This window comes from Aedes albopictus, chromosome 2 (assembly GCF_035046485.1).
Source record: "Aedes albopictus strain Foshan chromosome 2, AalbF5, whole genome shotgun sequence".
Lineage (NCBI taxonomy): Eukaryota > Metazoa > Arthropoda > Insecta > Diptera > Culicidae > Aedes > Aedes albopictus.
The window spans coordinates 374,842,371-374,867,100 of record NC_085137.1 but is presented as its reverse complement, the minus strand read 5'-3'; the positions used below and the strand labels follow the sequence as shown (position 1 = coordinate 374,867,100).

General features: G+C 40.8%; 3 protein-coding genes across 9 annotated transcripts in view; 2 read left to right on the top strand and 1 right to left on the bottom strand.

Annotated features, from left to right (window-relative positions):
* The window catches only part of LOC109422492 (high affinity cAMP-specific and IBMX-insensitive 3',5'-cyclic phosphodiesterase 8), an 871,092-nt gene that overhangs the window by 451,815 nt on the left and 394,547 nt on the right, over nt 1-24,730 (top strand). The gene's annotated exons all lie outside the window — the stretch shown is intronic.
* On the top strand, nt 7,082-7,865 carry LOC134288364 (uncharacterized). Its single transcript, XM_062852983.1, has one exon. The coding sequence runs from the start codon at nt 7,086-7,088 to the stop codon at nt 7,863-7,865; it is 780 nt and encodes a 259-aa protein (XP_062708967.1). The 5' UTR covers nt 7,082-7,085.
* The window catches only part of LOC115265021 (mucin-2), a 188,763-nt gene continuing 176,281 nt past the window's right edge, over nt 12,249-24,730 (bottom strand). The window contains exons 2-4 of one of the 2 annotated variants that reach the window (XM_062852967.1): nt 21,802-23,085; nt 19,434-21,339; nt 12,249-12,473 (exon numbers count right to left, since the gene is read on the bottom strand). In XM_062852967.1, the coding sequence (XP_062708951.1) occupies nt 12,271-12,473; nt 19,434-21,339; nt 21,802-23,085 (3,393 nt within the window). In that variant the 3' untranslated portion in view covers nt 12,249-12,270. Of the gene's footprint in view, nt 12,474-19,433; nt 23,086-24,730 lie in introns of both variants that reach the window. The other variant, XM_062852966.1, reaches the window with a different exon arrangement.

Genomic DNA, 24,730 nt, shown 5'->3' with positions numbered 1-24,730 from the left:
CTTTCACTCTTACTCGTTTACATTATTATCACAGTCCCACTCCTCCCATAACACCCCTCTCGACGACAACAACAACAACACCAACAAACGTCATACTCACGTAACTCGGGGGGAGTCCACCATAGCTAAAAGCAGATGAACCCCGGGGCCAGTCCGCAGCATTATGGCATAACAATTCGTCACCACGTGCTTAACTTACGCCGCGCCGATGCGCCGCCGCTGTATTAGGGTACTTACCTCGGGCTGGCCGGCCGCCAGCCACCACCACCAGAAGCGGTATAAGGTTGAAAGTTCGAAAACAATACGATGCGCGACGCGTGAGAATCTTGAGGGCACCTTTCTCACTTTCTTTCCCGCGATCTTACACTAGCAAGCAGGGTGTTATGCATCCTCAGATCTCAGACCACAAACTGCACCGACTGTGTTTCTTGCGCGATCTAAGCGAGGGGTGGGATCCACGGGGGGAGGGGCTTTTCTTTATTTTCTCATTATTTCCACCAGTTCAAAACCAGTTTATCATTAATTTCAAATTATAAATTTTATTTTCCTCCTCATCTCTCTCTCGGTATCTCTGATTGAGTGTGTATTTGCGCCTAAGTAGAGCTTCTTCTTTGTTGCGACTAAAGGTAGTGTGTTGTCTTGTTGGTTCGAAGAAAAAAGTTTGTTTACATTTGACTTCGGTCTGTTCTTTTTTTTTTCTTTCCTTGCTAAGTAGTTTACAGGTTGATTGTTGTGGTTGTTTTTTTTTCTGACTGTACATTCTCATCGCGGTCGCGTAACAATAGAGCGTGCGATCCGTCGATTCAGAGTTTACGCAACCTTTCTCTCGGTTATCTGCGGTTTATTATTTATTCGATTCTATACAAAAGGTAGGTTCAATTAAGCTAATTTAATACTAGTGGGTATTTATCGTGTACGACTACTCGAAGCCGGAGATAAACATCTTGGTTTTATTTTTTGCCACTGTTGTTTGGCTTCGATTTGGTAGCCGGTTTTGTGCGTTCGAAGAATACGCAGAATGCAACTTAACAAAATGAAAAGATGATCATTGCTGATAAGAACTCTGGCGTTCGATTTAAATGCTTGCTGCGATTCCTATGCAGATTTGACTGTTTTTGTATATTCGATTTCTTTGTAAAATTAGCAGTAAATATGATCAGTTGAACATATAGTTTTCATTGGAAAAGCTGATTGAAAATGAAAATGAGTAGTGTGATGTTACAACGTTGTAATGTCATGCTATTAATTCCCATTTTGTGCACACTTCAAATGAAAACTGTCCAACAGATCATATTTATTGCAAATTTTACAAGGAATACGAATATCCAAAGGTTTGAGGTTTACCGTCGTATTTACGAGTTATAGTGGAAAATCTGATCAAAAACGTCAAAACGTTGTAACATCATGGTAGAATTTAAAGGTGAACGAAATGCTCTAGAAGAACCCATAAAACCGAGGTAAGCTAGATAATAATGAGTGTCTCTGGGCTGTTTCCCACTTAAGGAACCTTTTCCAAGATGGGAATTGTTTTCCATGGGCACAGAATATAACGATACTAAGAATATCATAAGGAATTGTAAGGAAACCTCTATGCATATTTGATAAAATACTGAAAATAACGCTCAAATCTGCCCAAGATCTTTTGAAGAATCCTATTTGAAACTGAAAAAGGTCAGAATAGAAAATTCCAAATTTGTAGGGATAATACACAAACTGTATATAACTGACAAAAAGTTTTACTCGTTACAATTAGTTCAAACTTAAAAAAATGAAAAAAAAACCAACGATTTTTTTTTAATTTGAAGTAATTGTAACCTTCTAAAAATTGATCATTTTTGACATTTAATTTCTCAAAAAACTGTTAGCAAATTTTTAATCTTTTTGTCTCATTTTGAAGATCTCTCTCTTGTTTTTCGATGGGAAAAAAATAAAATTCGTTTCTTCTGTTTAAAGCGTTTGAAGAGAATATTTTTCATTCAAAAAATGTTAATAACTAAGAATATCTGGAAGATAGAATCTGATATCTCTGCCTAGAATCTTAAAAGAATATGCCATGGTAATGCTGAGGTTTCCTGTGGAGTTTGACAACAGTCTTGCTAAGAATCGGCCAACGAATTCACCAGGAATCTTTAGAAGATCTTGTGCAATCCTTTTTCAAAAATCTTGTCCATAGTCTTCCCAACAATTTGACAGCAATTGAACTTCTAAGGTTCCCTTTTTCTTCTTCTTCTTCTTCTTCTTCTTTTCCTTCTTTATGGCTCTACGTCCCCACTGGGACTTGGCCTGCCTCGCTTCAACTTAGTGTTCTTTACGCATTTCCACAGTTATTAATTGAAAGGCTTTCTTTGCCTGCCATTGCATGAATTTGTATATTGTGAGGCAAGCACAATGATATACTATGTCCAGGGAGTCGAGAAAGTTTTCCCGACCGGAACGGGAATCGAACCCGCCATCTCCAAATTGGCGATCCATAGCCTTAACCACTAGGCTAACTGGGGACCCTACAAATGCGTTCACTTTATTGTTGACTGATTTGAACAGCCGCACATCAAAAGTATGGAGGGTCTAAACAACACTCCGTTGAAAATTCCTTGAAGATCCTTGGCAGAACCTGTCAATAACTTGACCGTGCATACGTAAACGATCTTACCAAAAATGCATCTTACTTTCTTAAAAAAAAAACTCCAAACTCTTGATAAGAATTATTTAAAACATATTTAGAAATCCTCAAAGAGTTCCATTTAGAGTCATTAAACAAATTGTAGATTGGGGGCTATCGACTGTGGAAACTTATATTGGAATGGTTTTTGGCTTTTGCAGTCGGAAGACCTGCTTAAACGTTATTTGTTTATTCTGATTCGACGTTTTGGAGTTATTGGTCCTTTTTCTGAGGATTAGAATGGGCAAACTTTTTTTTTTGTCATCAGGGTCTACTAAATCTACTCTGAATATCTGTGAAATGACTTGTCAGGAATCATTCATTTACCAATGATCTTTCATACCCCCGGCATGAATATATGGGGAATTTTACCATCGCTTAGAATTTTGAGAGAAATCTGACATCAATATCTGTAGCGATATTTGGCCATCTGGCCGAAAGGGTCGTTTGTCCGAATAATGATCAAAAGAATTCAGAAGGGTTGAATGATACTTATGTTCATCGTTCTTTTTTTTTTTGGTCAAACGGCATTCAGCCAAATGATTCTTTCAGTTAAATGGCATTCAGCCAAACGGCATTCGGCCAACTAACCAGGAACCATCTGCATCTGCTTGGTATATAAGAAGGCCTTAGCTAAACATAACTCCTTCAAAAGTCCACAATTCATCACGCCGAAAGACCAACATGGTTTTTGGTGGAAAACTACTCTGACTATGACTATTCCATAGACGAGGACTCTTACCCTTTTCAGAATTATAATTCAGACATTCAGACTCTACTGAAAACTTCAGTTGAATCTTACGGAGGACCTTGAATTTAAATTCTGAGAATTTCTGGAATATAACATGTCCAAGAATTCAACAAGGATGCTGGAAAGGTGTCTACTACCTGGAAAAACATGGAAAACAAGGAATCCTTAGGGAATTTTATTCATTAGGGAAACTAGGAATACTCATGGAAGGAATAAAAAAAATTTCCAATGTACTTAGAGTTTCTTACTTAGTGTTTATTTAGTGTTTACTTCTTTTTCTGCGAAAGTAGTGTTTAGTAAACACTGTTTACTTCCAAACAAGTGCTTTCATTTTGCAGTAAGAACTTTCAAACAAATTATTTTTCCGTAATGCTGAAGCTTATTTCTGGAGCTGCTCAAAATTCCATTCTGACGTGGACGTATCTGGAAAGTTCCATTTGATCTAGAAACTCCTTTAGAACGGTTTTTCCAGAAATGCCGTCAGAGTTCCTTTCTGGAACTAGTTTTGAAGTATTTGTTATTACTTTTCAGGATTTCTAACAAAAAATCCTTCTGTATTTTTCACGCTATTTTTCTTGGTATTCCTTCTTAAATTCTCCCGGGTTTCTAGATTCAGCACTTTTCCCAGATTCAAACAATTCTTTCCTTGATTCTTAAGGATTCCTTAATTCCCTTCCAGAAGATGTTTCAGAGCTTTTGCCCGTTATTGCTCCCGGAATCCCTTGTGAAACTTTTACCGGAGTTCCTACTGCGTTTAACCCACAGATATTTTCGTGGAATTTCTTCCAGAATTAATCTCGATATCTCCACAACAGTTTCTCTAAGGTGACTCAGATGTCGCGGAATTTCTCCAATTGTTTTTCTAGGGATTCCTCTTAAAAAGTTTTCCGATTTCTTCCGGTGTTTCTCTTGGGACTTCCTGAGGAGACCTTTCCGGAATTTTTCCCAGAATTTCTACAAAAGTTATTTCTGTAATTTCGAAAGATTTCTTAAAGAGTTTGCACAAATTTTATGCAGGAATTATTCCTGTGATTTCTTCGGAAGTTTCGCCAGAAATTTCTTCAAAAGGGTCCGTAAGCTGTCTTTCAAAGTTTTTTTTTCCGAATTTCTGCAGGAGTTTCAGACGGAATATTTCCTAGAGGTTCTCGCAGACTGAAAGAAACTTAACACTAGACAGGGGACACACGGAGCATGTACCAGTGGATACGGAGAAGAAACTATCCTCACGAAAAGTTCCATCGTCCGGAGCGGGAATCAAACCCTCACCCCATAGCATGGTGCGATTAGAAGCGGTGACCCTAACCGCACGGCTACGAATCTCCACATATTTGTAATGGAGTTCTTCACGTTATTTCTTTTAGAGCTTTTTTCAGGCTTTTCCTTATAGTTTTTAACGATTTTTTGCAGTAATACTTCCGAGGTTTTTAACAGATTTTCTAAAAAAATAAGCTATTCCCGGAACTACTATAGGAAATTGTCCCAAGATTCTGGGTGCTCCTTTTGGGATTTCTTTAATAGTTGTTCTAGGTATTTTAGAAGATACTTTTTCAGGAGTTTCTCTGGAAATGTCTCCTGGGATGACTAACAATATTCCTTGTAAGAAATTTTCGGAGAAATATCGTAAAGAAACCAGGTGAGATCTCGTGAAAAATCTACAAAGACCTGCTGCAGAAATTCCACAGAGGAACTTTGGAAGAAATTCTGGGAAACTGGGGCTCGAGAAAAAGATCCGGGAGTACCTCCAGGTGATAATATTAACCCTAAAAGGGATACCTTCATGGCCTCAGTTTCGTCACCTCGCTGAGTGTGTTCCGTCAAAGACGAGCTCTGAAAGGCGCCTGGGGTCCAATGGATCCCAGGTATCCCTTTTAGGGTTAAGGAAATTCAAGAAGGAATTTTGAAAATCATCAAGAGATATTCGGAAAATTCTCTGGAAAAAATCGCTGGAATAACTACTGCAAAAATATCGCAAAAATCCAGAAAAAAAAGTTGCTTAGCTATCTCGTAAATCTGAGACATTTCTGAAGTAACCTTCGATAAATTTTGGAAGGATTCTCAGGGAGAAACTCTGGAAGCAAATCGGGAAAATTTTTGAAAGAAATTCCGGTAGGAGACCCCATGAAAAGACTCCGACAGAAATTCTGGAAGGTACTCTGATAGACATCCCAACTCGCAGACATCTAAAAGGAACACCAAAAAAAAATCTCAGATGGAAATTTATGGGAGCAAACACGTAAAAAGACTGATTGGAAGCTTGTGCGAATTGGAAAAAGCCAGACAAAAACTCTGGAAATCCTACCAGAAAAAAGCCTTTGATAAATTCTGTGCGAAAAGAATTCTGAGGAAAAACTGCGAAAGGATTTAAAGAAGAATAAATTACGGTACAAATTCGGTAGGAGTTCATGGATGAATCTTGGAGCGGACCTGGTGTGATGGTTAAAACACTTGACAATCACGCCGAGGGCCTGAGATCGAATCCCACTCCCGACAAACTCGCAATATGTTAGTTCTTCCTTCGGAAGGGAAGTAAAGCGTGGGACCAGAGATGAACTAGCCTAGGGCTAAAAATCTCGTTAATACAGATAAAAATAGAATTTGGAGACAAATTTTCTAAGGAATTCTAAGTCCTCGAGAAGGTTCTAGAGAACTACTCCTCGGTATTGCCAAAATAATTGGTCAACATAATTGATATGCTAGCGTAGATAAATCTGTTTGGAATTGGCTGAGTTATAGCAGCAAGTGCCAAAAATAGGTCCCCCTGCCCAAATGGTCCAAAACCCTAGGTTCTTCTCTTTCTCACCATCCGAAAACATTCCTGGCACAATTAATGCACATTACTGGACGACATCACTTTGAAATTATCTCGAGAAATTTTGACATAAATCGTTCTGAAATTCCACAAAAGCATTCTGATCAATTTTTACCAACTAGTATGTTTTTGATTGCGGAGAGTTACTCGCTCACAACAACTATAGTAACTATTGCAGAAAATATCCCAGATATTAAAAACATACGACCACGTTTACGAGACATTCCTGGGAGTATTTTATTAGGAAACAATTTACGAAACCTGCTTGAATTTCTCCCAGGAATTGAGACAGATTATCATTCAGAAAATCCGTCAAAAACTATTTAAACATTTTTGCTACACAAAGTAAAAATCCACATGCAATTTTTCAAGATATTCGCCAAAATCCTTACGCAGAACATTCATTTAGAAATTATTGAGAAGGTCATACAGGAACACCGTTAAGATCCAGACCTTCAGGATGATTACCGGAAATTTTAACCTAAATTCCACAAAAAGTTTATGTAAAACTTCTGCATTTCGTCGGGTAAATTCACCAGCAATACTCTCCAAAAAACCCCTTTCAGTGTAAGTTTTTGAGGATACTTACAATTGTTTGCATGGTTATTTCTCATGAGGTCTTATGGCCAACTGGATAATCATACAAAGTCAGCCGTAATGTGAGGTTGTCGATCGATCTGTGTGCTGTGCATTCTTTTAGCGGCTAACGAAATTGACTAAGTTTCTATTGAAATCGTTCCTGGAAATTCGCTTAACTTCCTGGAAACGCGGTCCTGTTCAAAGTGCAGTCTTTGTATAGTCTATCTTGCCGATTCCCTGTCGGTTTTGTGGTGAAATTAAGCGAAAATTGTTAACAGTCAACCGCCATGGATTGCAAAAAGTGCGCCCTACCAGTAGAAACGAGTATTCAACCATTCATTCACTGCAATGGGTTGTGTGCTGCAATACACCACGCTGCTTGTGTGGGGTTGGAGACACCTAATCTTGCTGCTGTATCACCTCCATATAAAAACAGCTTTTGGTTGTGTGACGAGTGCATCGACGAATTTGTTTGCTGGAGAAATGATCGAAGCGCGAATGCGAAGGAATTATCTTCTCGACCCGAGCTCTCGCTCAATTCTGAACAACAATCTGCACTACAACGCGATGTCGAAGAGCTGAAGGGGAAAGTATACTCTATAGAGTCAATACTGTCTACGCTAACTACTACTGCGAGCTGCCTCCCAAACACGGAGATGATGCGGCACTCAACTCCCAACTCATCATGGCAATTCAGTAGAGAAATGAGTGGAACAAACGCATGCAATGTAACTCCAAGTGTATCTGCGGCTTCGGAACGATTAACGGAATCTGCTGTAGATGAGAGTTTCGCATTATTGTTGACAAACATCGATGGGAACGTTTCCGAGGAGGATGTCCAATTGATGGTCGCCCGAAGTTTAGGAGCCTCTGATGCCGAGTGCAGAAACATTAAGAAACTTGTTCCGCGATGGGTTGATTGTAGTACGCTTGACTACGTTTCGTTTAAAATAATCTTGCATTGTAAATGGAAACCGGCTGCAATGATGTCTACTACATGGCCGAGATATGTAAAATTTCGTGAATTTAGGAGAAGAGAATGCACTTGGAAGCCCGATAATTTGTGATGTGTTTCATTACTGTACATTATTTAAATTCTATAGATAGGTTTATGCTGTTGTAATTGTATTTATTTTGAACTGTTTTTCCCTTGTTTTGTTAGTGTTTTAAAAAGTTTGCGTGAATGTTGTTGAAATGTTTGTTAAAATGTTTGTTAAAATGTTAAAATACGATTATTGAAATAACGTAGCCTATCCTGAGCCTTCAATACCAGTTAGAATAAGTTCATTCAATTAGACTAAAATAAGTCCGTTGAATTAATGAAAATAAATAAATAAGTAAATAAGTAAGTAATTTGAATTCGTTTGAGCATCTACGGCTTTTACCATTGTTTAGTCCTGGGGAATTTGTGTTGAAAAAAAAGAATTGGCATCACTGGTCGTATGACAACAAATGCTGTTTCGCAGACATTTCGTTGACATTTGACTGCAAAATTCAGTTTGAAAAGAGAAGTTTTGAGATCTACTTTGTGTACAACAGGTTTCAGAAAACACCCCATGACGAAAACATCAAAACTGCCGAAAATAGCATGAGCCCGCTGTAAAGAAATTGAAACTGAACAAGTATGAAGATCGCTGGATAAGTGAGTCTTTGTGTTGTTATGTACAGGGGATACTCAAAATAACTGAGACAGGTAAAATTTCCACTTTTCAAAAAATGTTCAACGCACTGTATCTTTTCGAAAAGCGCATCAAATATTCTCAAATTTTCACTGTAAGTTCATCAACTAGTTTTGTATCAGTGGTTCAAAATTTGGAAAAGATCGAGCTGTTCTACACGAAGTTATAAAGGTTCTAGGAAAAGGTATAATTATCCGATAGCCAACTTTGAGCTGTTATATCTCCGGATTCAATGATCCGAATGCAATGAAATTTTGATCATTTATGACTTATATAATGAGCTATTAAAACCTTTTGACTAAACTTAAAATTCTTTACACGTAAGAAAATTATAACGATTAGATTATTTTTCTAATATAACATCAATTTATCCAAAACTTCATCATCGTTTCAAAATTCGAGATAGTAATTATAGTTCATTTAAATTCCCTCTAATTGACTTTAATATATTATTGTTTCAAAGGAAAGGAACCAAATAGCCGGCATTAAATTGAAAAAGTAATGGGATGCATGTGAAAAATAGATTAATTTACTAAAAAAACATAGAATAGATGAAATCGCTCTAACTTTTTTTCTTATTAATAATTTCGAATTAAGTCAACTGTTCTTCAAAGTTCATTATATTAGTCATTAATGATCAAAGTTTCAATGCATTCGGTTCATTGAATCCGGAGATATAACAGCTCAAAGTTGGCTATCGGATAATTATACCTTTTTCTAGAATCTTTATAACTTCGTGTAGAATGGCCCGATCTTTTCCAAATTTGAACCACTGATACGCAAATAGTTGATGAACTTACAGTAAAAATTTGAGAATATTTGATGCCCTTTTCGAAAGGTACAACGAGTTGAACATTTTTTGAAAAGTGGAAATTTTGCCTGTCCCAGTTATTTTGAGTATTCCCTGTACACTCCCGATCAAAAGTTTGGGGTCGCCTCCTCAAAAACATGCCATTTTTTTAGGCCCATATCTCCGCCAATTTGCGTCCGATTTCCAAACCCTAGGTTTCATTCAAAAGATAATAAGTCAAAGAAACTTTGAACATAATTTAAAAGAAACTTCTTCAAAAAAATTGTATGTAAACTTAACCCAAAGTTGCCAAATTTTCTAAAAAATGAATATAAACTTACGGCAGTGTCGCTGGGTCGACCAAATTTTAAGATGAGAGCGGTAATATGACCCATTTTCTATTAGCTTTCAACTGCTTTTTACAGAACTTAGCTAAAAAATCTAGAAAAAAAGTTATTAAATAAATTGACTCTTCATGTCATCTACCAAAAGTTTGGGGTCACCCCTCAATATGATGTATCGGCCAAAAGTTTGGGGTCACTTTCGTTAAACATGGCAAAGTGATTTGGTGATATCTTCGTCATCTATAGTTCAATTTTAATTATTTTTGGCTCATTTCAAAGATAATTAACTAAATTTACGTTTGATGTCTTCAACTTAACGTATTTAACGATTTTTGTATATAAAAATGTTACGTAAAGTTAGCACATTTTATCACGCTTCAAAAAATGAGGCAACTTTACGTTAAGTTTTAGTATGTAAATTTCAACAACTATGTGTAGTTCAATGCCTATGCAGTAAGTATCATTCATTTTGTTTCAAATAAGCCAAGAAGAATTAAAATTGAATGAAAGATGACAAAGATATCAACAAATCACTTTTCCATGTTTTACGATAGTGACCCCAAACTTTTGGCCGATGACATCAAGGATTAATTTACTTAATAACTTTTTTCTAGATTTTTTAGCTAAGTTCTGTAACAAGCACTTGAAAGCTAATAGAAAATGGGTCATATTACCGCTCTCATCTTAAAATATCGTCGACCCAACTTCCAGCGACACTGCCGTAAGTTTATATTCATTTTTTAGAAAATTTGGCAACTTTGGGTTAAGTTTACATACAATTTTTTTCGAAAAGGTTTCTTTTAAATCATGTTCAAAGTGCTTTTGACTTATTATCTTTTGAATGGAACCTAGGGTTTTGAAATCGGACGCAAATTGGCGAAGATATGGGCCTTAAAAAATGGCATGTTTTTGAGGGGATGACCCCAAACTTTTGATCGGGAGTGTATACCATTTCGTTTTTTTTTCTGGTACACTGCATTTTTTTTTCTGTGAAGTGATCGAATCGGATTCTTCAGATAGTTTTTGATATGTGTCATTACTAAACATTACGATTTTAGAAAAATCTTTTTATTTATGCAGTTGTTTTCGTAAATTACAAATACTATTGTACATTTTAGTGGTACAAATCTTTCTACTAAAGAACAACTATTCACTTTGTTAATCTGCAAAAGCGCCTTCGAATCGTCGCAAAAACCTTTCTACCTTCTTAACTTCCTACATCTCCGATTGCCGATGGCAAATGATTGGGGAAGGCTTCTTGAAAGGCTTCTTGTTTTCTCGCGCACAATCTACTGCTGCTGGTGGTCCCCAGAGTTACAACACTGCATTAGGTATTATTACAACTATATTGATGCAAGGGAAACGAGGGTGAAGTGATTGAGTGAACGAGTGCTACATATACACAATAATGAAGACGGGGGGAAATGATCTCTAGAATTACACACTGGCTGGGCGAATTTAACCTATCTAACACCGATCAATCCTCTCCACTGAACAACAACCACAGCATTCATCATCATTATCAATTCATTATCATCTCTCTCATGGGCATCAACCAGCCAGTCAGTGAGAGGAGGCTCGTTCAAGCGGGATTGTATGAAAGAGCACTCATCAGCACACAGACTTCTGGTGTTGGCTACTACTGGTTATTTACCATAATGCTATAATCGATTGCCACTAGCTTCATCCTAGGTGTAAGTCTTTCACTCGGTTGCATCACCGAAGGCCGCAGGATTTGATTGATGAGCTCGACAACAGTGAGGTTACAAATCATGGCTCGAACACTGTTCGACTGCGAGATATTGATTGGATTTAATTATCTCTGTATGACATGAAGGTGCCATGGTTTGATTATCTGACTTGATTAGTTCTAAAAGGGCCTAATGCGGTCTTGAGTGAAACCCATGCTGAAAAACTGATATAAATCAGGAAAATCTTTTGAAAAAGATTGTTACCATAAATTGCTGAAAGCAAAGATGAAACGCCACTCTTTCGCACTCATCAACCAACTCTCACAACCCCCAGTTAAATTACGCTAAACTACTGCCTAAGTTACACAATTCTAGAATAAATACACTCTAATATGCCCGCACATTTCGAAGGGTGCAGTGAGATACGTTTTCCCAAGCAGTGCGCGAACGCCTACCCTGGGGAAAGCGCATAATTTCAATCAGTCTCTGCAGAAAAGAGACTGACGAATCGACTCCCTCTCACCATTCTACTTGCTAATACTGGACCGCACACGGGTTTCCTATGACCAACGGAACGTCGTCGGATACTTCTAGGTTCTAGTTATTAGGTAGCTGCCTGGCTTGTTTCCTGTTTCACAAAACGAAAACTACACACCGACCGCGTTTTCAGGGGGTCTAAATTAAAACCTATCTACCGCCGAGTCGTGGTGGCTCGTTTTCTGGCGTTGCGTTGTCCGGCTGGCTATTCGCGGGGGGATTTTTAGGGAGTTGTTACCTGACTTGTAGACGGAGCTGTCCCATGAGCTCGCATTAAACCTATCTCTATCTACACACGGACACAATTAGGCAAAATTGTGGATCATCGTGGAGGTGGCTTTGGCTGTTCGGATATTGCTGCTTGCTTGCTGTCTAATGGCGCCTAATATGTTGAGCTGCTAATAGTCTTCTAGGGTGTGTGAGGCGTCGCGTCACGCCGATTCGTTGCTGGTGCTGCTGCTACTGCTGAAGCTGCTGCTGCTAGTGAAGCTGCTCGATCGGGACGGTGACAAGGAGGAGGGACGGAACGGCGCCCGGGTAAAAGTTTTCTGGCGGACGTACTTGCGGTGCTTCAGCTTGGCCAGACTTAGTGTTGCTCGGTGCAGTTTCGATTTGTGTTCCACCAGATCGTTCACTGTGGAGAGAAGAAGGGCGATTTTGGGGGGGAAGAAACGAGACAAGTTCGGCGATGCGCGCCAGCACAGAAATGTGATGATTCGAGAAGAAAAGTGATAAAACAGAGAGAGAGAGAAAGGTTATTAAAAAACATGATTTGCAATAGTTTGGTTTGAAAGAGATAAGGACAGTTGAATTTGGTTAGTTCTTGGAAAGTAGAGAATAAAGAAGAAACATAATCTTACAACACTATTCACACCGGAGATTTCAACTACGTGTAGTTTTGAGAGTGATTTTCAAATTTCTAACCTTATTTTTTACAATATAGAGTATTTTAGCCAATAGTGGACCTCTAACCAACAGTGGACCCCCTTATATTTTTCTTCAAATTGAACTCCTTGAAATCTCGTGGAGCTTATCATTGTCGTGGAGATACTTCCCTGAATATCGTGGAGATTCTACTAGGAATTTCGTGAAGTTCCTCCTGAAATATCGTGCAGATTTCTTTGAATCTCGTGGAGATTCTCCCATCCCCCCTGGAATTTCGTAGAGAAACCAAGGGCTGAAAGTCTCTTGAATAAAGACAAATCAATCAATCAATCAACCGTAGAGATACTCCTTGAAATCTCGTGGAGCTTCACTCTGCGATATCGTGAAGATTCTCCCTGAATCTCGTGGAGATAAGCTCTGGAATTTTGTGAAGGTTCCCACTGAAATCACGTGGAAATTCCCCCTGGAACTTCATGGAGATTTGACAAGTAACCTCGTGAAAATGTCTCCTGGAATGTCGTGGAGATACTCCTTGGAATCTCATGGAGCTTCCCCCTGCGATATCGTGGAGATTCTCCATGGAAACTAGTGGAGATTTGCTCTGGAATCTTATGAAGGATTCCTCTGATATCTAATGGAGATTCCCCTGGAATTTCGTGGAGACTTTACTTGTAACCTCGTGGAGATTCCTAATGAAATTTGGTGGAGGTGTCTCCTAGAATCTCGTGGAGCTACCTCCTGTAATACCGAGAGATTCTCCCTGGAATCTCGTGAAGAATTACTCTGCAATATCGTGGAGGTTCCCCCTGAAATCATGTCGAGATTCCTCCTATAATTTCGTGAAGATTTTACTTGCAACCTCCTGGAGATTTCTTTTGGGATTTGATGGAGATGTCTCCTGGAATGTCGTGAAGACACCTCCTGGAATCTCGTAGAGATTCTATCACGAATTTCGTGGAGTTCCCGCTGAAATATCATGGAGATGTCCCGTGAAATCTCTTGGAGATTTGCACTGGAATCATGTGGAGGTTGCCTCTGAAATCTCGTGCAGATTCCGCTGGAATTTCGTGAAGATTTTTCTTGTAATACGGTGGAGATGTCCCCTGGAATGTCGTGGAGATACTTTCTTGAATCTCATGGAGATTCTACCAGAAATTTCGTGAAGTTCCCTCTGAAATATCGTAGATTCCCCCTGGGATCTCGTGGAGATTTTCTCTGGAATATTGTGGAAGTTCCCCCTGAAATCTCGTCGAGATTCCCCTTGAAATTTCTTGGAGATTGTACTTGTAACCTCGTGGAGATATCTCTTGGAATCTGATGGAGATGTCTCCTGAAATATCGTGAAGACACCTCCTGGAATCTTGTAGAGATTCCATCACGAATTTCGTAGTGTTCCCGCTGAAATATCATGGAGATGTCCCCTGGAATCTCGTGGAGATTTGCTCTAGAATCTCGTGAAGATTTCCTCTGAAATTTCCTCGTGGAGATTCCCCCTGGAATGCCGTGGTGATACCCCTGGAGCTTTCTCCTGCAATATTGTGGATATTCTATCTGAAATCTCGTAGAGATTCTCACTGGAACCTTGCAAAGATCCCCCCGGGAGTGAAATGAAAATTCTTACTGAAATCTCGTGAAGATTTTCCCTGGAATGTTGTGCAGATTTGTTCCGGAATATTAAGGAAGTTCCCTCTGAAATATCGTGAAGTTTTCCTCTGCAATGTCGTGAATATTCTCTCTGAAATCTCGTGGAGCATGGCTCTGAAATCTTGTGGAGGTTCTCCTAAAAACTCGTTCACGCTAACGCCGCTCAGCACTAAAGTGCATAATTTCCAGACTACACCAAAAATGTGTAACCCTTGCACATTTACAAAATCAGCTCCAGTGTCCGCAAAATCGTTAAATTCGCAAAAAAATTTGTACGCCAATCTAGCTAGGTTTACTAGTGACCTTGGAAAACAAAAAAAAATCAACATTTGTCATCTAGACGAGTGTACGAGCTGTTTTTTGAGAATGTGTAACTGTCACTCATTTTTGTGTGGTCTGGAAATTATGCACTTATGAGTAGGTCTTACACATTTTAGTGCTGAGCAGTTTTAGCGTGTTGTGATTTCTCCTGGAATTGCGAAGAGATACCCCTTGGAATCTCATGTAGATACTACCAGGAGTTTCGTGGAGTTCTCCCTGAAATGTCGTTCAGATTTCCCCTGGAATTCCGTGAAGATTTTACTTGTAGCCTCGTGGAGATTCCCACTGGAATCTCGTGAAGATTTCCCCTGGAATATCGTGGAGATACTTCCTTGAATCTCGTGGAGATTATACCAGGAATTTTGTGGAGATTCTCCTTGAAATCGCGTGGAGATTCCCAGTGGAATCTCGAGGAGATTTGCTTTTGAATCTCGTGAAGATTTCACCAGGAATCTCGTGGAGATTTGATCTGGAGTATTGTGGAGATTCCTCCTGAAATCTCGTGGAGATTCCTCCTGGAGTTTCGTGGAGATACCCCTTGAAATCTCATAGAGCTCCCCCCTGCGATATCGTGGAAATTTTACCAGAAATTTTGTGGAGATTCTCCCTAAAATCTCGTGGAGATTCCTAGTGGGATCTCGTGGAGATTTCCTATTGAATCTCCTGAAGATTTCCCCTGGAATCTCGTTGATATTTGCTCTGGAATATTGTGGAGGTTCCCCTGAAATATCGTGGAGATTCCTCCTGAAATTTGGTGGAGATGTCTCCTGGAATGTCGTCCCAGCCAGCAATTTGGTGGCTATATCGAAATTTCAACTGAAATAGTCACACATATATAGCAACAAAGAAATCGTATTCAATGCACGAAACAGGCATATACATACTAAAGTGGAGGCCATATCGAAACATATATACGATTACTGCGATTCCATCCAACATAATTTACGATTTCTCGAAAAATTTCTACAATTTCGCCGATTTTATCCGTCTAAATATACGATTATGCATGATCTTATTATGATTGAGAGTACCAATATACGATTCAAGATTTTCAAATAAAAAAAACAATTGATGTTCAATGGGAATCGAACTTAGGTCCTTTGAATGAGAACTGCGCGTCATCTCTTTTGGCTATATTGCCAAGTTGAAAATAGAGAGTTCAAAGTGAATGGCATGAAACGAATAAAAATAAGCATGACACGGTGTGAGACTTGTGGTGGGAGCGTTGTTATTGTGCATTGAGTGGCACCAAAAGTGGTGCCGTGCAAGAGGCCCGGAATTCACATCGTTGTTGGAATCTATACATCACTTATTGGAAGTCACCTGCTAGTATGAAAACCTTTATATTTGGTTGAAATTATTGCTACCATGGTTGAAATGTGTCAACAACAACAAAAATACAAATTCGTGATGAAAACTTTTTTTTTCTTTTTCTCCATAATACAAATATGTAAACAAAACCATTTACGATTTTCCAGATTGAGATTGGACTATTAAAAGTGCAGTAACAATCATATGCGACTGTAAAAATGAATATACGATTTCTACGATTTCATTTACTTCGTATACGACGCAAGTGTGACGCAAACGATCGATAGACAACATTGTTAAAGTTGTATACGATTTCACCGATTTTCATCATACCTTTAGGTAGCAAGCTCGATTTAGCAGATTCATATATGATGTGAAGCGACGATTTCCACGATTCAATGAAATCATATATACGATGCTAGCGAACTTGCAGCTTTGACACTTAGAATGTATATTTTTTCACGATTCTATCCGATTTTGTGCGATCCTACCGATAGTATCTCGAACCTTTTATGATCGGAGACGACTATATGAAACAAAATCGCAATTGAATTTTAATTTGGCATGAAATGCGATTTTACGCATTCATTGTCAACAAATATACATACTATTATACAATTCTAATTCAATATATGAAAATATACGATTTTTTCCACACAATGATTTACGATATGTGGTTGGCTGGGGTGGAGATACCCGCTGGAGCCTCGTGGAGAGTCTACCAAGAATTTCGTTCATCCTATAATATCGTGGAGATTTCCCCTGAAATATCGTGAGATTCCCTCTGCAATATCGTGGAGATTCTCTCTGGAGTCTCGTTGGAGCATGGCTCTGAAATCTTCTGGAGGTTCCCCTAAAATCTCGTGGAGATTCCTCCTGGAATTGCGAGGAATTACCCCTTGGAATCTCGTGTAGATTCTACCAGGAATATCGCGGAGTTCTCCCTGAAATATCGTTCAGATTTCCTCTTAAGTCTCGTAGAGATTTTCCCTGGAATTGCTTGGAGATTTAACTTGTAGCCTCGTGGAGATTCCTCCAGGAATCCAAGGGTGAAGCTGCCTGGAAAGTCATGGAGATACTTCTTGGCATCTCGTAGAGATTCAACCAGGAATTTTGTGGAGTTCCCCCTGAAACATCATGGAGATTCCCCCTGGAATTACGTGGAGATACCCCTTGAAATATCGTAGAGCTTCCCCCAGCAATATCGTAGAGATTCTACCTGGAATCTTGTAGAGATTCTCTCTGGAAACTCGTAGAGGTTCTACCTGGAATCTTGTAGAGTTTCTCTCTGGAATCTTGCAGAGATCCCTCCTGGAGATTCTTCCTAAAAATTTGTGGAGATTCCCACTGGAATCTCGCGGAGAATCCCTCTTTAATCTCGTGAAGATTTCCCCTGGAATCTCGTGGAGATTTAATCTGGAATGTTGTGGAGGTTCCCCCATGAAATATCGTGGAGAATGGCTCCGAAACCTTGTCGAGGTTCCCGTGAAATCTTGTGGAGATTCCTCCTGGAATTGCGTGAAGATACCCCTTGGAATCTCGTGTAGATTCTACTAGAAATTTCGTGGAGCTTCCTGCAATATCGAGGAGGTTCCTGCTGAAATCCTATGAATATTCCTCCTGGAAACCGTCGGATGTAGAGACAATATCGTTCTCGCTACTCTATTAGACTGCAAAGGCCGAGAATATCACGTTTCCCAGCTTAAGTTCCACAGTCGACAAGGAACCATTTCCTCCTGGAATTTCGTGCAAATTTTACTTGAACCTCGTGGAGATTCCTACTGTAATCCGGTAGAGATATCCCCTGGGATGTCGTGGTGGTACTTGCAGGAATCTCGTGGAGATTCGACCAGGAATTTCGTGAAGTTTCCCCTTAAGTATCGTGGAGATTCGCCTGGAATTTCATGGAGATACCCCTTGGAATCTCGTGAAGATGCCATCAGGAATTTCGTGGAGATCGCCCTGAAATATCGTAGAGATTCCCCCTGGAATCTCATGGAGATTATCTCTGGAATATTGTGGAGGTTCCCACAGAAATCTCGTGAAAATTCCTCCTGGAATTACGAGGAGATACCGCTTGAAATCTACAATATCGTGGAGATTCTACCTGGAATCTCGTAGACATTCTCGCTGGAATCTTGCAGAGATCCCCCGTGGAACCTCGTAAAGATTTCCACTGGATTCTCGTGGAGATTTCCACTGAAATCTCGTGGAGATTTCCTCTTGAATCTTGCGAAGATTCCCCCTGGAATTTCGTGGAGATTCTCCCTGGAATCTCGCCAAGATCTGTTCTGGTATATTGTGGAGGATCCCTCTGAAATCTCGTTCTGATTCCCCCTGGAATTTCGTGCAGATACCCCTTGGAATGTTGCGGAGATTCTACCAGAAATTTCCTAAAGTTCCCCCTTGTAGAGATTCTCCCTTGAATCTAGAGGAGTTTTTCTCTGGAATATTATGGAGATACTTCTTGAAATCTCGTAGAGTTTTCCCCTGCAATATCGTGAAGCTTCTATCTGAAATCTCGTAGAATTCTCTCTGGAATCTTGCAAAGATCTCTTCTGGAATATTGTGAAGATTTCCACTGGAATTTTCTCTTGTATCTCGTGAAGATCACCCTGTAATCTTGCTGAAATTCTGCATGGAATCCTGTGGAGATTTTGCATGGAATCCTTTTGCAGATTTGATATGGAATATTGTGGAGGTTGCCCCTAAAATCTCGTGGGAATTCTCCCTGCAATACCGTGGAGATTCTCACTGGAATCTCGTGGAGTTTATCCATTGAATCTTATGGAGATGCTATCTGGAATCTTGTGGAGATCTCTCTGAAATCTCGCGGTGATTTAACCTGGAATGTCGTGGAGAATTCAGTGTTCATTTTCAGTTCAGTTTCAGTTCAGTTTCAGTTCAGTTTTAATTCAGTTTCAGTTCAGTTTCAGTTCAATTTCAGTTCAGTTTCAGTTCAGTTTCAGTTCAATTTCAGTTCAGTTCTAAGTGTTCTAAATTATCAAAACGAAAACTTTCGTACATCTTATATGACAATTAATGATATCTTTATCTTTCTTTCTTTTTCAGGTAAGTTTCTACGTTTTGATGTTAGTAAGTATTGAAGAATTCAAATGATAAATCTAAAGAGTCTTTGTATACACTACGTACGTACAAAAGCATATTTCTAATGGAGAAGTACATTTGCTCAGTCTACTAATAGCGTTATTTGAGTGAATAGCATAGGAAGGTTCAAGAAAGGATTTAATTTTTAGAAAAGTCGTTTCAAATATTTACAAGAATTTTACAAAAAAAAAGTTACAATATTTACAATACTACTTCTGTGGAATTAAAAAAATAACTAATTCAGTAATCATTTTCCAAGAACTAAGAAAATTTGTTCGCATCGAACAAACCCCCAGGTGTCACACCCACCCTCCACCATAAATACCTGATTCCGGTGAAACATCCACAGTCGATCCTGTGCTACTACTACCACCTCTACTACTGCTGCTCCTGGTTGGACTTCTGCTACTGCTCACGCCGCCAACGGTGCTAATCGCACCCTTCTGGTAGAACGGCGTCGGCCTTATGGAGAACCGCGGTGACGATACCGTTTCCTGGTTGATGATGGCCGTCCATGGCTGGGGCGTCACCACGTACACCTTCTCCTTGGTGTGCGGCGAGATGGCAATTTTGACGTTGCGCCAGCTGTCCCGCCCCTTGGTACGGTCCCGGAGCGATGGCAGCATGGTGGTCGTGAGGAACTCCCACGGGATGGCTTTGGTGACCCGGTGCAACGGGATGGTGCTCGATTTGAACAGGTAGTCTTCGCTGGCGTACTGCTGTTCGGTCCAGGTGTCGATTCGTCGCTGGAGAAGGAGGGGGTCGATGTCCCACTCGTTGCGTTCGTAGATCGGGATGGGGGTTGTTAGGGGCTGTTCGGTTGTGGTCGTGGTCGTTGGGACTGTAGTTCGTCGATATACAATGGGAGGGAGCGATCGGGAGGGGAGTTCTTGGTCTTCGTTGGGATGGGGTTTCGGAGGTTTAGTGTGGATTTTGGTGGTGCGGAGTAGCTGGGAAATGGTGGTTCGCGGGGAGTAGGTATGGCTGGTTGGTAGAGGTCGCATCCGAGTGATGTTGATGTAGTTCGGTGTGAACCTGGATGGATGCGCCATGATGATTGTCGGTCGGAAGGTTCGAGGTGGCAAGGTTGTTGTGTGTTCTAGCCGTTGGTCGGCGGACAGTCCGGTAAGGTTGAACACCGGAGGCATTGGGGTCATCTTGGGGACACGGGGCGGTGTGAAGGGTTTGGAGTCCTTGGATACTTTGACAGGTTCGACTTTCTTGAGCTTGGTTGGTTTCTCCGGGACGGTTGTTGGTGGTCGAGAGAAGGGACGAGTGGTTTCCTTGCGAAGGATGTCTTTGATGTTGGTTGAGGAATGGAAGTACTTCATGGATTCCCGGGTGACAAAGTGGGACTTGGTCGGAGCAGTAGTTATTGATGTTCCAGAAGTGGACGTCACAATGTTCGATGCAGCCGGTGAGTGATCTATTTCGTCTCGGTCTTTGGGTTTGAACGGCTCGGGCTTTTTGTAGGTGCTATAGGGGATGATGATCTGGATTTGTTTTGGCTTTTTGGTTGAAGCAGTGTTGATATGACCGCCGATAGCTGCCGTCATAGAGGATAGATGAGATGATGCAGTTGGAGGAACGGTGGTTACCGTACGAGGAATTGGAGTGGTATTTTCTGTGGTGGGAGCTTCGGTATTTCTGTAAAGTTGGAAGAGTGTCGGACGGTTGGGAGTGACCTTTAGTGTGGTCAGTACGCTATCTATCGACCTGGTGGGCGGAGCCTGAGTTGATACTGTTGTAGGGATTGTTTCTTTGGGTACAGAGTCTTCCTCTTCGCTGAGTATGTTACTGAATAAATTCACTGGAGGACGTAGATCCGGATGGTCTAGGTCCGAATCAGGTAACTGTCTTTGGAAATGTTTATTACCAAGTGGCGAACTGGTGTGTAGATTGGCAGAGTAGATTATTTGAAGTCCATTTCCTAGTTCATCTGGATCTGTTGGCGGAGGTAGTGAAGATGGTAACGTGGTAGGTCTTTCAGTAGTAGTCGTTCTTGAGGAATAGTAGCGAGTTTTCGGCACGACACTAGTTACCTCCACCGGGAAGGTGACTGTCACACCCTTAATTTGATCATCGTCTTCCTCCGAAGAGTAATCTTCGTCTTCGGCGGACAGTTGATTAGTGCCGGTGATGGTTACGTTTCGATGCTCCGAGGCCGCAGGTTTGGAGTCCTCGTTCGAGTAGGCTACCGTTGTGTATACCGTGGAGGATGATGAAGCAACCTGTTCAACGTCGAAAATTGATTGGTTAGGCCTGTTTCCAGAGTACGGCGGTCTGTTGTATCGTATGTAGCTGTCAGACATAGATTTCAGTGACTGTGGGTAGCCGTAGCCCAGTTCTATGATATTGTCACGAGGTTTGTACGGTCGGTAGAACTTGTACGGGTCCGAATGGAAAGAGGTTGCTGTATAGAGAGGAGGCGCAGGTGATGCGCTCAAGTTTGGAAGTGAGATTGATGCGTGAGGCTTGTCTTCGTCCTGAATTGGTAGAATTTTGGCCGGAGGATGGTAGTCTTTGTTGGTGAAGTACGATGCAGAGACTTGTCGGAAGGTTATCGGAGCTGAGCTTGGTTGTGGCGCGTCAGGTTTTCGAGTCACAAAATGAGCAGCCAGTGGGGCTGCTGTTTGTATGAAAGGTGTCGTCGTCGGCGTTGGAAGTAACGATGGCTCTGCTGTTGTACTAACCTTAAGTTGCTGGAGCTGTTGCTGAAGTTGCTGCTGCTGGAGCTGAAGTTGTTGTAGTTGGAGATTTTGGAGTTGCGCCTGTTGTTGCTGAAGTTGTAGTTGAATCAGATGTTGCGGTGGAGGAGCAGCTGTGATGATCGGTGGTTCATGGTTTTGTAAGGAAGGTGGATAATGAGATACCGAGTGAACTTGACCTTTGGGTCTGATCTCAAGTTTTATAGGACGTTTGGTGGGGGCACTAATATCAGGTATAGCGTTTGGAGGCAGTTGAGTAACGGGGAGTTGTCCAGGTGGCGGTTCCAAAGGAACCCATGGCACATTATTACAGGGATGATAGTCAAAGTCATTGGGGTTCTGAGCTTCAGGTACTGGCACTGCACCAGGAATTGGAACAACCCCAGGAGAAATGGTCGTTGGTTCTGGATCACGATACTGATGGTTCTGATGATAGGGTTGTGACGGCCTCAGTATCCTTGGGTCCTGTTGAGAACCAACAATATGCTGTTGCAATGTCGATGGAACATATGGCTTCTGTGGTTGTTGTACTGCCTGTGCTGGGGGTGGATAGTGATAACCGGGACCTTGGATGTTATTGCTCGGAGGAAGCGCATTTGCCACTGGATGATAGTTACTTCCACTTGCTTGATAGTTGTTGTTTTGATGAACTATAGGTTGAAATCCCCCATTTGGTTGTGGACTATTAAAACCTGGTGGTCCGTAGTTGGTATTGACAATCCCAATCCTACTCCCATTCTGAATGGGCTCATTTGGCTGTGGTTGTGGAAACTGGACATACTGAGAATTTGGTTGAGGCTGAAGTTGTTGCTGAGGTTGAAATGCCTGTGGCTGTTGAGGTTGAAATTGCTGTTGGAGTTGAGGAGGAGGAGGAGAGGGTGGAGGAAGAGGTTGTTGGGCTACTTGTGGATTTGGAGCCGGTGGTTTTCTTGGCGGCAGAGGACGCCTGTCATCGCTATCATCTCCAAAGAAGTTGAACCAACTTGTGAGTCTCTGGAAAAATGTTGGAGCAGCCGTCGTTGGTGGAGGTGGCGCTCGATACTGATAAGGCGGCTGTTGTGGTTGCTGTTGCTGTTGAGGTTGTTGTTGCTGTTGTTGAAATTGCTGTTGAGGTCCATAATAGTTGTTGTTGTTCACGTTGTTATTCACATTATTGTTATAGTTCCCCTGCGGTTGCAATTGGATCTGCTGTTGCTGATACTGCGGCTCCGAACTAATTAAACTCAAATCATTCAATACCATAAGCAGAAGAAATATTCGCCACACGTTCTGAAAAGAGAATCAAACAGGAAACATCAATTAGCTTTCATTGCATATCAAAAGTAAACCACCACCACATGCCGGACAACATCAAATAGATCTAATTATTTTGCATCATCATTAGCATCATCACCATCATCATCGAGAAACGAGCCGAAACACGTGCTCTTATTAGAGTCAAAACGTATTCACATACGCTCACAGAAATACGATGAAAGAAAAATCGAAATAATAAGGGGGAGGATGCTCTCTTACTCCATTCTCCACGAAGCTCGGTCTGCCGTTGATGCAAGCGCAAAAAGGCTTTTATAGAAATTACAGTAATGATCTGTAAACTTCCTGAATTATCGAGTTGTTCAACCAATTCTTCGTCAAGTCTCGAACACTCTCCGTTCGATGTAGGTATGTAAGCTACGAGGTATATCGCGGTTTGCATCTTTTCCATCGGTGGTCCATCACAACGATCCAATTGCACAACACCCTGACGCGGTAAGGCCGCCCGAAATGAGGCCCGCAATGCGTGGCCAGTGAAAAATCCTACATTTCCGCGCCCCTCTTTCGCTATTTTTGGGGTTTGTCCGAGATTCGGTTACCGCATTTCATTCACTGGGGTACGAGGATTGGGTAATCTCGGAAGTGGATCACCAGTGGCGACGGACAGCGGAACAATAACAAATTGCAAAATAACTTGATAATTAGATAAGTGTGAAGCAAATTGGGATGATTTCTATCGGAATTCGTCAGTTATATATCATTAAGCTCTTTTTTCCCGACTGTTGGTTATCAAATTATTCGCAATCGTTTGGAAGTTCTGCACTCTCGTGAAATAATTTGTGCAAACAGGAAATGGAGAGAGGAATAGACTATTAATTACAAAGCTAAACAAAAATTTTCAATCCAATTATGTTTGTTACGATATGAGTACACGTTCAGAAACGTGGGAAACAACAGCAAACGATCATTATACTGCCTAATACAAAATTGTTGTGCATAGAATTCCCTTTAACATTACCAAAAATAATTATGATTAAACGCTACCAACGCAACCAAGCGGTAAAATGCTGAAACTGTGTGAATATTTTTTCTACATAAACTGAATGTTCAATCTGAGTTTCGATGAGATACGCTTATTGTCAGGTTGTGATAGTGTTAGTACCACCCATTGATATTACACGATCGGCAATTTTGATCGTTTAGTACATCCATACATACATTTATTAATTTGCTTAACATTACATCTATATATATAAAAATGCAGTGGCATACGTGGGACCGCGCATAACTTTCGAACGGAAGGTCCAATTTTGGTCGTCTAAGTTTTGTTCTGTTAGTTTTTACCCAAGGTAGGTTTATGAGCCATAAAACATGGAAAAATTGAGAGTTTTTGAAAATCGGATTTTCATACATTTTGAACGGGGACTTGGGTGCTTGGCTAGGGACTTGGAACGTCAAAAAACGCAGTAGGCAAGACAAAGTTTGCCGGGGACAGCTAGTTTAAGATAAAATACAATCAACAATAGTACACCACAATATTCAATTTGTGGTTGCCGCTCTCCCACACCTAATGCTCGCCAAGTCACGCTTCACCTGCTCCGCCCATTGTGCGCTCTGCGCTCCACGCCTTCTTATATCAACCATCCAACACAAACTGTGC

Excerpts from the sequence above, each read along its gene's own strand:
- LOC134288364 (XM_062852983.1), top strand. The coding sequence starts at position 7,086 with ATGGATTGCAAAAAGTGCGCCCTACCAGTAGAAACGAGTATTCAACCA.